This window comes from Python bivittatus, unplaced genomic scaffold (genome assembly GCF_059951505.1).
Source record: "Python bivittatus isolate LINGU-HERP-01145 unplaced genomic scaffold, Pbiv_v1 ctg000610_np1212, whole genome shotgun sequence".
In the NCBI taxonomy this organism is placed as follows: domain Eukaryota; kingdom Metazoa; phylum Chordata; class Lepidosauria; order Squamata; family Pythonidae; genus Python; species Python bivittatus.
Window position 1 is genome coordinate 48,667,656 of NW_028277088.1, and position 18,352 is coordinate 48,686,007.

The 18,352-nt window shown below is 40.1% G+C and overlaps 1 protein-coding gene across 2 annotated transcripts in view; it reads left to right on the top strand.

The window, feature by feature from the left end:
- The first annotated feature begins 1,218 nt into the window (after positions 1 to 1,218).
- BMPER (BMP binding endothelial regulator) overlaps positions 1,219 to 18,352 on the top strand; it is a 170,946-nt gene continuing 153,812 nt past the window's right edge. For both annotated transcript variants that reach the window (XM_007426348.3, XM_088149970.1), the window contains exons 1-2: positions 1,219 to 2,068; positions 3,471 to 3,556. In XM_007426348.3, the coding sequence (XP_007426410.2) occupies positions 1,219 to 2,068; positions 3,471 to 3,556 (936 nt within the window). The remainder of the gene's footprint in view (positions 2,069 to 3,470; positions 3,557 to 18,352) is intronic.

Genomic DNA, 18,352 nt, shown 5'->3' on the forward strand with positions numbered 1-18,352 from the left:
AAAAATATTTGAAAGTTGATCATAGAATCACCATGTTGGAAGCCACCTTAGAAATCGTATTTCTTCTTAAATCAAAGTGAACAAACACATGAATGAACAGAAAATATATAGTGACATGTTCCCAACCTGGTAGCACGTGACATTATAACATGTGCTTATGATAATTAACTTACCACAGATATGATTGCAGTGAGAAGCGGGAATGAATGACTCCTCAGAGCAGTTGGGTGAGGTGGCCCAACAGCTGAAATTTCCTGAAGATTATCAGGTAATGCACACTCAGCTGCATTTTCAGATTGCTGCACTATTATGTGAATTGGCATCTCCTATAATATGGCATGCAAGATCTAAAACAACAGAGAAGCATGGAGGGAGCAAGATTATGGAAAGACGGTCTTCTGCCAGAACTTTTATTTGCTATATAATTATATTCTACACTTCAATGTAAATTCGTAGGGTGTTTGTGTGCTAATGGTAATACAAAACAAACTACATTAACATAATACTTTAAACGCTCTCTTTGAGATACAGTATCCACTTTTGAATTAATCTCTTTAGTTATTTGATCTGGTATCTATCTTGTTCAACAGTTTGGAAACGCCTTTTTCTGGGAATGGAAGTCTCCCCCCTGCCTTGCACTGGGACTCCCTGTAGTTTTCACTGGTGCAACAATACAGATGCTTCAGCCTGTAACTAGGCCAAAGATCTGACTTAAGAAACTTTAGTTGGACAATGAATTTCAGTCGGCTGATTAAATCTGCATGTATTTGCGTACATCTACATGCCCTGCATTTGGAAACGAACAGCGTATTTCCTATGCTGTAATTACCTTTTTCGGACGGCATTTGCATCTTAACAGACACCTTAGAAGTGCTCATCTTTCCAAGGTGAAAAATGCCACTCGCCATCAGGAGCTTTATGGATGTATGTATTAAACATTCATAATGCCCTTAACCATAGATCTGGTTAATCGATGATATGCTACTACCCCCCCCTTTTTTTTTTTTTTGCTTCATCTACTCCAGGGTTCAGCCCAGGATGCCGCTGAAAGCAACACGTCCAGAGACTGCCACCCGTCGCAACGCTGCGAGAGCTTCCTCGGCACATCTCCCCCACCGCCGCCCCTTCTGCTGCTAGAGCGCGCGGAAAGCTTGGCTGCGGTGCGATTTCAAAATGATACGGCAATGATAACGAGGCGGCTTCTTGGCAAGCGAAAGGATGCCTTCCTGCAGCTCCCCGGTTTTTCCATCCAACGCCTCTCCGCCCGAATGGATCATGATCCGGATGGATCTCAGACCCCATAGGAAAAACCAACAACCAACACAAGGGCAGTCGGGCGAGCCTGACGCCGCGAGCTTTGGCCCTTCCTCCAGACAAGACAACAACAATTCATGGCTAACAGCCCCGGCTGCCGGCGCCTTTCCACCATTCTCCTGCTCTCGCCCTCAAAGGGGCGGACGGGTCCCGGCTCACCGATGTCTGGGCAGGAGGCAGAGGGCGCCGGGCAGGGCAGGGCCGGGCCGGGCCGGGCCGGGCCGGGCCGGCGCTGGCTGCAGTCGGGGCAGAAAAGGGTCGGCGGCGGTAGCAGCGAGCAGCTCCTGTCAGCGCACGAGGCAGGGGTCCCTCCCGCGGCGGGCGGGCAGGCAGGCGGCCGGCCCCGCCCAGCCTGGCGTCTCCCCCCTCCCCGCCCACCCATATCCCGCTCAGGAGGGGTCGGTGGGCAGAAGAGCGCTTCAAAGCTCGGCCCGGAGACGGCGGCAGGAGCAGCGGCGCGAGAAGCCCTCCCACCGCCGCCGCCTCCCGCTCCGTCCCCCCCTCCTCTGCATCCCCGGCAGCAACTTCCCTGCCGGCTCGCCGCCTCCGCCGCGCTCCAGCCAGCCTGCGCGCTCTCCCGGGCTCTCGGTCGCGCAAGAGCCGCAGCGGGTGTCTCAGGGGACGATGCTCTGGCTCTCGTGCAGCTCCTGGGCGGCGGCTCCCTTGCTCAGCTCCTCAGGGCTGGTCTTCGCCGGCTGGCTGTGGCTCCACCACCTCGGACTGCCCGTGACGCTGGCGTCTTCCTTCCTGACAGGTAAGGGCAACGGCGGGGTCCCGGGGGAAGCGGGGAGCCGCACGCGCTCTCCACCCACGCCTGCAGAAGTTGTGCGCGAAGAAATTACGCGAGGCGCTGGTTTCCAGTCCGTGGGGCAGCGAGGATGTATGCACGCGTGGAGACGGGCATGTGTAATAATAGCCCGGTTGGTGATTCGTAGCGCAGAACTTCTCTGCTAAGGATCGCCTCGTCAACTAATTTTCCAAAAAGGCCACACAACGTTTACTAAGGTTCTCTCTGGATTTCTCGAAACCCAGTTATGAAGCAGGTACGATCATAGGCAGCCAACCCGGTTTGGATGCAGTCCCCTTTTAAATGTCAAATGCGCTTTTGGTGCCAAGCGCCGCGTGAGAGGCCCTGGCGTCTCTCGGTGCGTGCCGCCACATGTGCTCGGAGCCTGAAGTGCTCTCCCGTGTGAAGACAGCTTTATCTTGATGATCCAGCTACCTGGCTAAAATTGCTCTGGGAGACACGCGGTGCTTTCCCACCCGGCATCCTTGCAAGTATTGCCCCTGAAGAGTTGTGTGGATTTAAAGATTACGCATTGCATGTCAGAAACAAACTGCACGCTGTGCTAAGTAGCATTCTTTTCAAGCAGGTGAAGGAGCTACGATGCACCCTGCCCCCACCCCGAAGCTTGCCTGATACCTGGTGCAAAACCAGCCAAGTTCTAGACATTGTGAGAAGTATAACATTTCCCAAAATAGCAGTTGGCATATTTTTTAAAAAAAGATTTCAGAGTGATATCATCTCTCTGTGTGTGTACATCTTACTAATCAAATTCATTTAATAAAGAGTCTGAAGAGTCTTGCTCTTTACATTTCAAGTATGTCGGCAGACAGAAAGACTAGTATTTCATACCCCTGATCTGATCCGAATTAGGTAACAATAGATGTTCCCCTGTTTGTGTCCATAGAAAGATCAGATCTACAGTCTTCCTAAATTGCGTTTAAAAACGTTTGACTTCTAAAATGCCATGCTAGCAAAGCATTTGTGGGAATAAAAAACTTATCTCATTAGATCCGTTTTTATCACGTCGATTAAATTTAAAAGATGCTTGTTAGTTACGGAAAATAATTATCTCTGTTGTGCTTTGGGTAGCTTTTAACTTTTTAGGGGAGGTATTCATCTTGAGATAACATTAAGAGTGTTGTTGAAACTGAACCAAATGCAGATACCCAGATACCTTTGATGTAAGCAAAGGGAAAAGATAACGATTGAAAAGTAACTCCTGCTAATTTCAGTAGGGCCTATTTCTGTATTTTTATGACAGCAGCATTTGTTGCAGTCTAGTGCACTGCTGGTTTTTAGGCAAAGTGCAGATGGATGCTGGACAGGCAAAGTGAGGAAGTAATATTAATTTTTAAAATTTTCCATACAGGTTCTGTTGCAAAATGTGAGAACGAGGGAGAAGTTCTACAGATCCCATTTATCACAGACAACCCTTGCATAATGTGCATTTGCTTGGTAAGTGTGAATTCTTCTGATAAGATCAAACAAAAATGTCTGGTGTAATCATATATGGCTTATCATTTTTCTTTGTGCAGCCAGAGGTTATCTCACCTTCTGTACTGGCTGGAAAAACTTTCCAGCACCATAATCTTGGAATCATATCCTTGACTTCAGCACAGACACACATCTTTCAGCTGACTTTGCCCGTGACATTGTGAGGGTGCCTGAATGTTTTGTTTGCAGGATATATTTGTGTTTGACGCTGTTTCCTCCACACAGCCCTCCACCCTGTGTCTATAATATTGGGGCATGTTGTTAGCGTACAGTGAATCTGTGCTGCTAGCCAAGGAGAATGAAGATACTGGTATTTAATCTGAAGCTGTGCTTATTTCAGCCCAAATTCTTAAAGAAAAAAAAAAAAGGTCAAGAAGGCAATATGGTCCAGGTGGTTTGGACATCCAGATCTGCTTTCAAAATCCTCATGATGTGCCTTGGTGCTACTTTCTTGGCTAGACATATTGTCATAAAAAGACAATGTCGTACATGTGATACTTCTGTCAAAACTTTTCCACTCTGAGGATGACACTGACTGTTGTTTGTTCAGGAAGTTTAGATTCCTTATTATTTAACAATGACCCCAGTTTGTATTCAGGAACAAAGGAAATAACCCTTTCCTTCGCAGCCAATCTCAGTTTCATAGCAGAAACACAGATTGTGTAGACCAGACTGTATGAATAATAGAAAAATTATTACTGGTAGTTAGAAAAATCTTTTTCAAAGTAATGTTTAAACAACGATCGTATAGGAATTACAGTAGAAAGTTGCATTTATAGACTTTGGAAAGTGATTTGATAGACTTTGGATTTTCTGATATGTATTTATTTATGGCAATCAAATGATGGTTTTCTACCTATCAGGTCAGAAAGGGAAACAGGTGTTTCAGATTACTGCAACTCTAAAAGTTGCTCTTAAAGTTTTGTTATTAAGATACATAGCTCTGTAATTTGTCACTCAACAAAGGAAGAAAATGACGTAGCTGGGGAAACTAGAATATAATAAATTATCTGTGGTTTTATTTACAGTTATAGATGTCTGCAACCAGCTGTTTAATATGTATCTGTGTGCTTTACATATTACAGTTAACTTACGTGGTTCATATCAAATCCTGCTTAGCATCTTATTTAGTTTTCCAGCTTTCATTTGCATAAAACGAGGAAGTATGATATTAAAGATATTTCTCTTAACATTTATACTACGTTTACCGCAGAAGTCTCACAGTAGCCCTGTTTTCCCCAATCAAGGTTCTGTTGCTTCTTCAATATTATGAGATGTTTCTTCCCCTTTTAATTTTTTAAAAACATCTTCATCCCAGTAAATTAATCTAATTGACTTCCACCAATTAATACACTATTATGCATTGTAGACATTTATATATTTCCAACACTGGATTGCTTCAGTTGCCTTCACTTGCACTCTTAATGCATATTAAGATCTCTTTTCCTGATTTTGGTGGAATCCCTGAAAAGTATGCTGCATCCTTACATCCATAAGGTTGTGAAAGAAAGGCAAGAAGAACTCCTTTTCTGATTGGAGCCCCCACAACAAGGGTTGAAGTACTCATGAGATGTCCTTGCACAATCCTTTGTCAACCCAGGCCTCTGCCCTTCCCTTTCCTCTAGCCTCTGGTTTGGGATCTGATAGAGACCCATCATGACAACCTTTTTGCATACTTTACTGTGAAGTTTTCCCATCCAACATCCCATGCTTACAAAATCAACAGTATGAAGTAAGTTCACCATCAGACTAGGAGAAAGCATGTACGAACACACTTTCCAAAGAAGTCACTGTATAAGGAAAAAGAGAACAGTCATGCTGCACCTTGTGTTCCATGAAATCAGACTTTAAGGTGCTGCCAAAGATGCTATAGCTAATAACTCTCTCAATTGTATATCAACTGTGATGTCAACAGTTAACTAAAAATAGATGCACAAAAGCAAAAACAATTCCCACTATTTCTGGTTTTGGTTTTCTGTCTAAAAATGAACTACTTTTTCCTTGTGCTACAGGGAAGAAATAGAACAAATTTGATTCATCTCCATCACCTTGTTTTAAATTAACATAGTCACATCTGTTCACCCATAAACAAAAGATTAGTGCTTTATCTTTTAAAACAAATCATAAACCTTTATAAATTCCTAGTCTAGAAATCCGCATTTTAATTTTGGTGTTACACCATCTGGAATTGCTTTACAGTCATACTAAAGGGATAAATCAGACAATAAATAATTGCGCTTTGGCAGACTTAATGCTAAAGTCATTTTCATCTATAAAGCTTAAGTCACCTTTGAGTTTTGTGCACTCTGTGTATTAACATCTTACTATGTTAATGCAGAAGAGAAGCTGGAGGAGAGACATTTTGCAATGCGAATGAATCTTCCAGCTAATGTAGGCTTTATATTTACATTACAAAGAAACTGAAGAAAGCCTTGCTTTATGGGTGAGAATATCTTAGAAGACAGGAGAACGACCTTTAAAGATATTTACCATTTCTCTGATTGTGTCCAGTGGAATATACATATGTACACCTGTTTCTTCTTACAGTGTGACACCCATTATAGGCTGAAATTCTTTATTCATTACAGGTTGTCCATCTGCCAAAATAGCTCTGAAATGAATAAAATTAAAAGAGGCAAAATGTTGTGAGTCATATTTTTCACCCAAAGTTACTTAAAACAATGGGTTAAATTAACTTCTTTCTCTGAAAAAAATGGATGTGTGTATTGTCACATACTATGCTAGACTATGCTGAAATGAGATTGGGTGAAGTTCAGAGCATTGAGGGAATACCCAACCCTTTTTAATGCTATTAATTGGACAGTACCATCTCTATAAAATTTTCTAGGAACAGTGATTCATACTTCAGTAGAAACTTTCACTAAGCACTTCAGATTACTATATGAACATAATTGCATGGAGCCTCTTTATGAATTTTGGGTCAAATTAGATGTTTTTGGTACAGGATGATGGGATTTTTCTAATTGCCTCACAAAAATGCAAATCAGGGAATAGAAATTTAATCTGTTATCCTCTTAGCTCACTTATTTTGATAGAGAAAGCTGGATCCGGAGCTATTTATATATCCTATATCCACACTGAAATCAGTGGACAAATTAACTGAAACTCTGTCAGTTTCAAACTTCATATAGCTAAGATAGGAATGAACCCAAAGCATTTAATCTTAGTAGAATTACTTAGAAATAAATATTTGGAATGCCAGAATGACAATTCTCAGTTCCTCCTCTGTTTCTTGTTTGTTTTCCATAATACTGCATAGCAATCCATATTTGCTTTCTAATCATTACTACGTGAGTAAGTCAGAGGACAGCAGTACTTTATCCCAAACACTCATGACATATTTTTATTTTGTTGTGCTTGTACAAGGTAGATGATAGGTCTACTGTGTTCATATGTTATATTTGCAGAGGTGATCTGCAACTTCTACCTTTACAGTGGATCATATTTATTGTGCCCATAGTTCTCACTATGCAAATGGGCTTATAGATGCCAAACACACAAGGAGGTGGGATTTGCTATTACAATTGTGATCTACCCCTCTGCATGTAGAGAAATATTGACACAAGCCTTATGTTTCTATTCAGGCAAATTCTATTCAGGAACATCTGTAAATTACCTTCATTTATTTATTATATGGGATACTGCTGCTACTCCAAGAAATTATAGATCAGTCTTCCCTAATCAGGTGTCTTCAGTGTATTATACTACAGTTTCCATAATTTCCAGCTGAAAAAGGCTAGCAGCAACCTAACACATGGAGGGCATTTTAGTTCAGTCTGACATATTCTGAGTCTTCAGAACTAGGTGCTTGTAAAAGCAGCAGTTTTCTCTAGAAGCATCTTCCTGTTCTTCCTAGTGATGTATTATTGGCCAGAGATTGCTTTGCCCGTGACTTCTGCCATGAGATCTGCAAATCTTCCCCTGTCCCACACAGTTGTCATGGTATAGCAATGTTACTGAGGACAAATAAATATGGCTTGCTGCCAAAACACAGTAGCCGTGCCAAAATTGTGACAGGCTGGCAGTTCAGTCAGTTATACAGGGAAGATAATGCAATATTGCTTGACAGATGCTATTAACTCAGTCATCCAAAAAAATAAGGAAGAGGTGGAACCTTTCAAATCCTGGCCTTTCTTTCTCTTCTTTCTCTGGTCTTCGTTGCTCTCAGGCAAGAACTGGTTTGGCCAGGATGCTAATATAGTCCATTTCAGTCAGCTCTACCCAGCTTGGCTTGGTTCCACTTTCTCAATCTGTAGCTTCCATCTTCCTCCCACATTTAACTTACAGAATCTTTTTCTGTACACTAACCACAACACATGCCTTAACTGACCACCATAACAATCTTGCATCTTAAATTGATCAGAGTGACCTTTCTGTTGGCTAGATTTTCTCGATGCCCTCACATATAGTGTTGGTGGCATGGCTACTGCTTCCTTTAACTTTTGATATAATTCCACCCAGCTGTGTTGTACTAAAACCCCATTGATATAGCTGATTCCATGAGGCTTCCCCATAACTTCATTGCCTACCCTCCCAACAAGAGGTCATGGCATGAGAAGCACGCACACAACTTGCTTCACTACATGTCTCTTGTGCATATATTGTATACTGTAACCTTTGTACATTGTGCATATATTGTATATTGTAGCAGAGAGCCAGCTTGGTCTAGTGGTTAAGGCACCAGGCTAGAAACCATGAGACTGTGAGTTCTGCTCCTGCCTTAGGCATGAAAGCTGGCTGGGTGACTTTGGGCCAGTCACTCTCGCTCAGCTCATGGTGTCACACTTGGGCGACAAGCTGGCTGGTATATTTCTGTCGCAACCGATGGATCAACATTCAGTTGACCCAAAAAAGCGGATCCTGCACCTGCGGGAAAATGCTAGGAAGAAGAAAAAAATTGTATATTGTAGCCATCAAGGGAAAGCATTGGTCATGCTACTGTGGATGGATGTGAAGTGAACCTGACATTGAATTCCAAGGACTGAGTCCATCGCATTCTAGAATAATTAAGTACAAGACAATGTAATATAAAATCATTATGCTGTTCTCTATTAGAGAACAGAGATCTGAAATATCAGATTATAGATATAGATATAGATATAGATATATGCATGCCTTCAAGTCAGTCTGTCTCCTGGTGGCTGCCTGGACAAGTCCCTGCAATTTTCCTGGTTTTTCGGAAATGGTTTTCCATAGCTGCCTTCCTAGGGTGGAGAAACAGTGACTGGCCCAAGGTCACCTGTCTGGCTTCGTGCCTAAGGCAGGACTAGAACTCACAGTCTGCTGCTTTCTAGCTTGGCGCCTTAACCGCTACACTGTACTGGCTCTCCCATGTTTTTTAAGCATATGGAATTAATATTTCTTCCATATACCCACACAGAATTCAGAACTTTGTCTCATACGCAGATACATTAGTTGATAATTGAAATTCAGGATTTAATACCCATTAGACTTTTCCTTACTGAACTTTAAGTGAAGCACTACATAACTATGAGCTGCTTTTCATAGGGGACCCGAGTTTGGATCTGAGTTTGTACATCAATTTATGAAGTTTGACTTAAGCAAAACTGGCATGAATGAATGGGCCATTACATAGGTAACTCTAGAGACATGGACATTCATGGCAAGTCTAACTGTGTCCAACAGAATCAATTCGTACATTCAACTGTCAGCCATCAGCCATCCAGAGTCTAATAGAGTAGGTGGCTATAACAAATTTAATGAATTAATTAAATTAAAAATGAAGAACAATCAAAATAAGGTCATGCAAGTAAGCAGGCCTTAGATTTGGGAGGCTAGGAATGAAATGTTTGAAAAGTCTGATCTTACACGATATTGCTAAACATAATAAGAAAAGTGGATTAGGGACACATTTTGTATGGAAGCTCTAATATAACAGGAAAGGCCTATATAGCAAAAGAAGTATTTTAATGTAAACGCTGGTCTAAGCACAATAAACTACCATATTTAGTTGAGTTTGACTAAGTCTGGAAATAGATCACATTGCATATTGTAGCATTTCATGTAAAATATGCCATGCTTCAGTGTTATCTTTAAAAGCATAAACTTACCGCAGTGTAGAGGAAAGAAGTGAAATGAGATCCTATCCATAATTATAGGATTAAAAACACTTGAGAACCCTCCGCAAAATCAACCTAGGCTGGATTATTATTATTACTATTATATATTTTTGAGTTTTCAATGCTGGGGTATGATTATGGCCATGAGGGCTACAGCTTGGGTGGTGGTGGGAGGAACCATGTAATTTCATTCCATGTGTCACTGTCTACATAAATCTGGAGCATCTTACCAGATAGCCACTAGGATCCAAGAATAACCTTGCCATAAGCTGTTTTTGGATTTTACTTTTTAAAATAAAACCAGACAGGGAAAATTAAGCATGCAATTCAGTGCAATGGAAGATAAGAAATGTTTGAATTCATTTGTACAAGATGAGAGTCAGACTCTTTCACAAAAGGTGTGTGTGTGCACATACAAGTATTTGTTGTTGCACAGTGAGCATGAACAACTGTTTACTGATCTGGTCCAATCCATTGGAATGTTCTAATAGCATGTTTTCATCAAATTTCAGTCCAGGTTCCTGCCAGAAGGGTTGGCATAGGGCTTGGAGAGGTGGAGGATCATGGAAAAAGTGAGCAATGTGCCTGAACCACAGCTGCTTTTGATGGTTAAGTAAATACATAAAGCTGGGGGGGGGGGACCAAAGGACACGTGCATTTCAAGGTTAAAAGGAACCCCTGCCTTTCGTTTCTTAGGTTCCTCATCCTTTTCACTAGAGTGATAAACCTGTGTTGGATTTGACACTCTAGCTGGTGCTCAGTCAGTTGATATCAAATTCCTCACAGATGTCAAGGAAAGTTTTAGCTTGGATTATACGAATCAAAGTGGTTGCTGTTCAATGGCGGGGCATTCAGTCATTTGAACTCTACCAGCAGCCAGGAATGCTGTAGCCTAGGCACAGATTTATTATCTCTATGAGAACTAGGATTTAGTTAACTTTCAAAAAGAAGGCAGCATATACTGCTATGATACACCCTTGCCATGTCTTGGAACTGTAGCCATAAATCAAAGAAAAGTTATAACAAAGTTATAACAAAGAGCTAATTTCTCATTTCCTAATTCTCCTGCTAAACAGTTTATTCAGTGAAGCAGGTCTTCCACACATGAAGATGAGTTGCTTTACTTCTGATCTGTTGGTTGGTTGGTTTGCTACAAAAAATGTTGTTGTAGTGCGTAAGAAAAATGGGTGTGAAGTAACCATTGATCCAAGCCAGAACACCTTGACAGAGGACATCTATCTCAATTTCCACCCCAGCAATTTAAAGCTTGCCAAGTATATCTGAGCAACAATCATTGTCTTGTCACTCCCAGTCTTTTATCATCCCAACCTAGATGATAACAAAATGAAAACAGTGTGAGCCAAGAACTATAACCTGGTACTGGAAGCATGAGAGAATTTGGGAGACAGGTACCTAGGAGGTTGCTCTTACTTTAACGAGAAATTGGCAGTATGCTTGGCATTAGTTTTATTCAGAATGAAAGATCATTCTGTAGTTTAAATTTCCATTTCTATATCCAAATGTACCATATAGAATTTGATCTTGCAGTTATAAAACTAATATGAGACTCAGTGTTACAAGAGCATATATTGCCCCTAGCTCTACACTTCTAATTGATGTAAGGTAGAAAATCTATTACTTTTCAAAGTTGACATTAGATTCCCCCCACCCACCCCCAAAACCCACAATGTAACATTACCTCCCTATCCCAAATGCTTTATATTCTTAAATTCTCTAAATACCCTGAACACACTAATAAATCCAGTTATTTTCTTTTGCACAGACCTGTGGTAATGCCCAGTCTTGTCTGAAGTAACTGTTTGGCATATGTCATCAGTGAAAACAGCAGTGTCTTAGTACATCAGGATCCAATTTTTATTGTGTCAAGGTATAATGGGGCCCAGATAAAATAGTACATATTAAAAGAAATTCATCAAGCAATATTTTCATGCCCATTTTATTCAATATAAATTCAAGAGCTGATGTATTCATCCAAAAAAGTTTTTATGAATTCAATCTATACTCGCTTTAAATGCCTTTCTTGCTATAAAAAGGTATAAATTTTATTCTGCTCAGATCTATCCAGTAGTTACCAATAGCTTTTACTGGCCTCATATTGAAGATTTTGATCAGGCTTCAGCAGAAACATCGCAGAATAAAAACATGTCTATGTGTGACGTTAACATGTTGATTAAACATGTTCAAGACCACATGAGATACACCTGAAACAAAACCCCTCGTTAAGTCAGGAGAGAATCTAGAGATGTTTTAGAGATGTCACATTGATTGATGCATAAATTACTAACTTAGCAATAACGCTGGAAAGGGGGCATATATTAATAAATGAAAAAGTTAATGTGAAAGCAAGATAAACTTCATCTCTGTGCCATGGTTTCAGCTGTGTAGCTGCAGTCGTGTTAGTGATCAGGCCTTAAATATTTCTTCTATTATTACGGAAGTTTGGGGTTGGAAATACCACTTGGTTGTAGTAATATAGCAGGAACTAGTGTCCTTTGGTTAAAAAAAATAAATAAATAAAATTCCACCAAATATTTTGTTTCAATTAGGTGAAGCTGGTTGCATCTTCCATTAGTGTACTATCGCTGCTTGAGGCATAATTACTGAACAGTATTTTGTGTGCAGATGTGGAAAGGGTTGCTTCAGTAAAGTTGCTTATTCTGCAAGTTGAACCCTCAACCTTAAAACAAAAATGATAAAAATTAAGGTCTGAAGACTGCATTGGGAAAGCAGTGTCTCTAGACTAGTTGTAACAGAACAGCAAATCCTGCTCATGTACTGTAATATTAATTAACATATGGAAGAAATCACTGGAAATTGAGGTTGAGCAGCTAATGGTTACATGTATAAAAATAGACGTAATGACTGGACTGGTTAGCTTGGTTGAGGAACAACCTTTTTTTGGTAATTATTAACAAATTGTGACGAGAAACATAGGAAGAAGAGTTATCTATTACTTTGTCCAAATGGATTTTAAAAAATAGATGATTGAACTCCATAGGGTGTGATACTTTTTATTCTTTCCAGTTTGACGCAATGTTGGAAATAAGTTATGTAAAAGGCCCAGGACTTTGGGTCCATCTGTCTGTTTGCCAGAAACATAGCTCTCCAAAACCAAAATAGATTGGGGCAAACTTGGTGTGGAGGAGGAAAAGCTAACAAAAGAAGGATTGAGTTGACAAATGGCCCAGATCAGAGTGGGGCCTGCAGAAAAACATTCCAGAAAAAAATCCCCCAATGTATCTCTATGGAAGAGGTAGTAAGTTCCTTCTAACCTTTTCCTGGTCACGCGCCCCAGAGTGGAGCATATGCGGCCTGTCCTGTGCTTCCTTGGATGACATAGACGTAGATGAATCTTGAGAGGAAAGGAAAAACACATAGCACGTTATGTTGTTACACAGAATGCAGACACTTCATTTGGATGCTACAGGTAATTCCAGAAGCCAACTTCTACAGGCTTTCCCTACCTTGTATCTGTAATGCCAAACTGCTGCAGGTGGCTTCAAGGTCAGACTCCATACTGGCAGAGGGCTGTGGTGTTTAACCTTTTCTGCTATGGCTTCACTCAGTACTTTTCTCTGTCCAAGGGAAAAATATTGGAGGCGTTGTTTCTGTGAATCGGAAAGAAGCTGGGGATGCTCTTGAATGAGCAAATGACTCAATGAAAAACAGATCAAATGACTCCTCCTACCCTCAGTCTTCTACTCCGTTTTCTACTTGCTGAGAAAGGGTTTGGGGGAAAGTTGAAAAGGTGAAGACATACAGAAGCAAACCTTAATATTTTTGTGGGAGCTTTGTAATGAACTTGTGTAGTTTCTACCTGCTGCTAGCCGCATATCAGTTTCCATAAATATCTGCTGCTGTGGAAAGTGTAGATAGACTGTTTAATGGTCCTAATTTTTATTGCCATTAAATACACAGTGCTTGCACATGTGGGTGTGTTGCTTCCTATATTACTTCCTGCAGCTGGTAGTAGTAAGAGAAGATTAAAAAGAGACCTTCCTCCAATCTTTGAACCTCGAAAATGCACACGGATCCATAGCAGTTTCTCCCTCAGAATTCCAAGTCCCATCCACTGTTGCCCATTTGCTCTCATACGGACTTGGCCTCACACTGTTAACTGTGGCCACCAGACATCTGCTCCTGTTTCATGTAGAAAAGAGGGAGATCTATCCAAACTTGCTGACGTTACCTCACAGCATATGTTCAGCATATATTCAGTAAGCTGGGCAGTGGCAGCACCCGTTAGAATTCTGGATAGTTCCAATGGTAAGAAACAGCAGCTTTTTCCTCCAAATTACTTTTTGGGATCATCACATCTGGTGGGGGATGAACCACTTGCAAAATCACAGTGGACAAAGATCTCTTTTGACCACAAAGTTTCCCCAAGTAGCTCCAAATGACACTTTTAAGTGGATGCAAACTGGTGTTTATTGGACTCTTATTTTGTAGGGAATACTTCTACTGCTACCTCTATGTTTATATTATAGCACAGTGTTTTTCAAACTTGGCAATTTTAAGGTGTGGACTTCAACTCCCAGAATTCCCCAGCCAGCATGCAAACACTGTTATAGCACATGCAGATTTGGAATAATGCAGATATGAAGAAATATTCCTAGTAATATCATAGGATTTTACTTTGCCATAAATCCAAACACTTTGACTGATCTGCTCTTTTAATGTATAATACATTGAATCTTTCATAGTATGGGTAACACAGAGATTTTGGCATGTTTCTGACACAGAAGAACCAACAGTTAGGTTTGGAGTTGACTGATGCTAAATTTCAGGTAAATATTCTGGAAAGAGCTGAGGATTTTGGCATAACCAAAAAATTCCAGAAATTTTAATTTTTAAAAGCCTATACAGTTAAAATGAATAAATGATTAAAATGGCAAAGCTTGTGCCACTAAATAATATAAAGAGGAAAATATAATACAGGTTGTAAATATATTTGGTATGTTTCTACTTTGTATCAAAACAGGCTTCTTTAACAGGAATGCTGTAAAAGAGAAGGTTTAATATCAAAATTCTGGTTTAAAGGCATACTATTACTTGTGCATACTTTTATATAATCTGTTCTTCTATTGAAGTGCTAATAGATTTTTTAAAAATTAGGATCTTGTAATTCTGTTGCAAATATCTAGTTTTGATGTTGCTATATAAAAATAGCATTTTTCATGAAAGGAAAAAGAACACCTATTTTTAATTCTCCATAGTGTTTTATTATTTAATTTTTACATAGTTACTGTAACAAATGTATGGTTAAACTTAAAAAGAAAACGGCATAATAAAGATAAAAAATAGCTTTGTGTAACCAAAGACTTCAAATAGCCGCTGTTCTAGTGATTTTATCATAATACTATTAAAATACTGACTTTTCCTTTTAACTGTGAATAGTTTCATTTACATAGCAATTCCTTTATTATCTTTAGAACATAAGAAGAGCCATGCTGAATGAATAGATGATTATCAACAGTGTCCTCTTCCATTTTTATGGCTGTTTTGGAAGCAGACAGCTCTGCCCTGTGCACATTCCTCCTATGAAAAGCCTAGAAATTTAACCAGCATTCAGGGGTACTCAGGCGGACTTAAGGAGAAGGCTCAGACAGATAAGTTGTTTTCTACTGTAGGTGAAAAAGTAACTCGTATACAGAAGAGCATCAGCTGCTGTAGAAACGAGTCCTATCTCCTGCTGTTATGTGAGATTCCTCCCTGCTCATTTCTTTGCCCTGAATGTGGAGGGTACCTGCACCTAGTTTTGATAATGGTCTTGCCCAGTCTCATGTCACCTCGTCTGGCTTTCACAGCTTCAACCCTTATGGGGGTTCTTCTGAATACTCACTACAAAAATGCAAAAAAATCACTGCCCCAAATCAATAACTTGCCACCAATTTTTGGTAAAAGGAGTTCTAGGAGCTTGGGGGGCTGCAAATGTGTAGCTAGTAGAACAAATGTGTGCGCTGGGTTGCCTATCCTGGATCTAGAGAGGCCTTCAATATTCTGGAGTTCAGAGCATGTGGTCTGTTAAATATGCAGCAGTCACATTGTGCCACTCATCCCTGGGTGGATACCTGTTGGCAATCTCATCTTCGCTGCCACGAACTGAGAGGGCTATTTGAAGTTGCCTTTAAAAAAAATGTTCTTAAATGCATTTTTTTGAGCTTTATCAAGCATTTTGAACTTCATCAGTCATGAAGAACAGAATATGCAAACATTGCCCTCCTGGCAAGGGGCCTCCATCCATGGAATACAGAAAGCAATATTATACTTCATCTGCATATTATTTCATCTATCTAGCATCGTCCATGTCAACTGGCTGTCAGGTTTTATAGACAGTTGTTTTTTATCTGTTCTGACCATTAGATGCCTTGAACCTTGGGCTTTTCGAATGTAAATTATACACTCTACCACTTAACTATGTTCCCTCCCCATTTTGATCTTCAGCCGGCCACTTGTTTACAGTAGTGTACGTGATTCTAGATGGCACCACCATCTGTTCCCATGATGAAACCAACATAAAATTCCACTATTCTTACAGCTAGGCAATTTGGGAAAGTCTCAGAATTGTGATCTTCTTTCATTCTTGGAATTTATTTATTATTAAGATTGTTTTTATATTGTATTTTAATTGATTTTATCTCTGCTGTAAATTGCCCAGAGTCGTTTCAAAGAGATGAGCAGTGACAAATTGGATAAATAAATAAATAAATAAATAAATAAATCGCATGTATATTCTTCTATTCCTCTGAAAACTTCCTCCAAGTGTCTTGCTTTTATTCATTCTGTTTAAATGCAGACCTAGAAGCGTATCTTTTCTTGAAATGTATGTGGCATTTTAAACAGAAAAAACATCTGTAGCTGGCTTTCTTCCTGTGTGGATTTTTTTCAGCCACGTGTAATCCTGTTTCCTGGCATTTGAGGAAGATGAGCAGGATTAACAAGCTGCTATCTGCTGTCACTACGTATGGAAAAGTAACCTCTCACAAAGATTGTAATGGCAGTTGATATCTCACACAGCTTTAACAACCATCACGGGGTATAGCTGCAAGAGCCAATTCTAAAGCAGGGTGTGTTTCAGATCGCACAGGGCCTCTCTTCGGTTTGCCAGCGGTCGAGAGTAAACCTGCCGGTGCCTTTACCAAGCCCCGCTGGTGACCAGGAGTCATTTTGTCAGAATAACAGATGAGTTAGGCACTTTCAGCCTGTCACTTCATGTGCGGTGTCAATGCTTGTTAAAACCAGACATTTTTGTTCCATTCGGCAGAGACAGCAGGAAAGAAAAGGAAGCAAAAAAAGCAAAATCTGGTTGAATTGATTCTAGTCATAATTTATTAATGAACTCTCTGTGTTGCTTAATCTGTTTTGTGTGCTTCACTGCAGTGGGAGAAATGGAACTTTCTGAGAGAGTCTGATGGATTAAGAGTTTTCAAAAATATTTTTTATGCTTTCAGACATAAGGCTAGACATTTATTCCCATAAACCAGTGTTGTCCAAACTTGGCCACTTTAAGATGAGTGGACTTCAACTCCCAGAATTCCCCAGCCAGCATGGGAATTCTGGGAGTTGAAGTCCACTCATCTTAAAGTGGCCAAGTTTGGACAACACTGCCATAAACAAATCTAAAATCCAAAACCTTATTTTCAGTGAATTATTTACACACTAACAAAATGAATGTATGGCTTTATTAAAGAATCCATTTTGCATGTTCTGGTTCTATTCAGTCTTGCAAAATTAAACTTTCCAAAAATTTTATATGACCAGTAATTATAACCATTCTGGAACCATTGTGAACTGGCAATCAGTCTAGGATGGTGGTCAATCCTGTTGGAGCTTCACTAGGAGACAAACTAGGCATCGGGGAGCCAGGCCCATCTCCTGACTACTTGGGATAGGCATTTGTATAAAAGTTATCTATGACAGCTAGCTGGGAATGAGCGTTGTAAGCTATAGCTCAGATTCCTCTGGAATAAATATTGGTAGCAATTACTCTTTCTCAGCTTTCATTAACTTATTATTTTGTCCCTTAACGGCGTAAAACCAATTGAGCTGAAAACACAATTTTAGGGATAAGAATGTTAATTTAAATTAATTAAATTAAATTAAATTAAATTAAATTAAATTGAAATATATTATTAATCCTTACAGTTATTCGGTTTGCTAGTGAATCTGTGCCTACTCAGGACTTGGAACATTGTCTGTCTTTTTTTTTCTTTTTTCTTTTTTAAATGTACAACATGGGAAGCATTCTGCAGCTAGAAATTCCAAAGAAGTGAATAAAATATTGTGGTGGTGTTATTATTGTTGTTGACTTATATGACAGGCGAAGTTGGAAAGACTCAAGGTAGCTTATTGTACTGCCATCAGAGGTGTTATCTAAATTAAGCAACAACCAGTTCAGTTATAATAGTCTGTGCAGGTTTTCTCAGCAGAAGGGAGATAACACTGAGATTTATTCCCAGGAAAATACAGATAGGATTGCAGGTTGACATCTCTTGCTCCAGTTTTGAGGGAGGATGGTGTCCAGACGTCTTGGCATCCAGACCACTTTGCTCTTCTGTATGATTCCTGTAGGCCTGAACTATACCTCCCCCGCTCCCAATAGTTGCACCTACAATTCTGATTGCCTCTCTGCCCA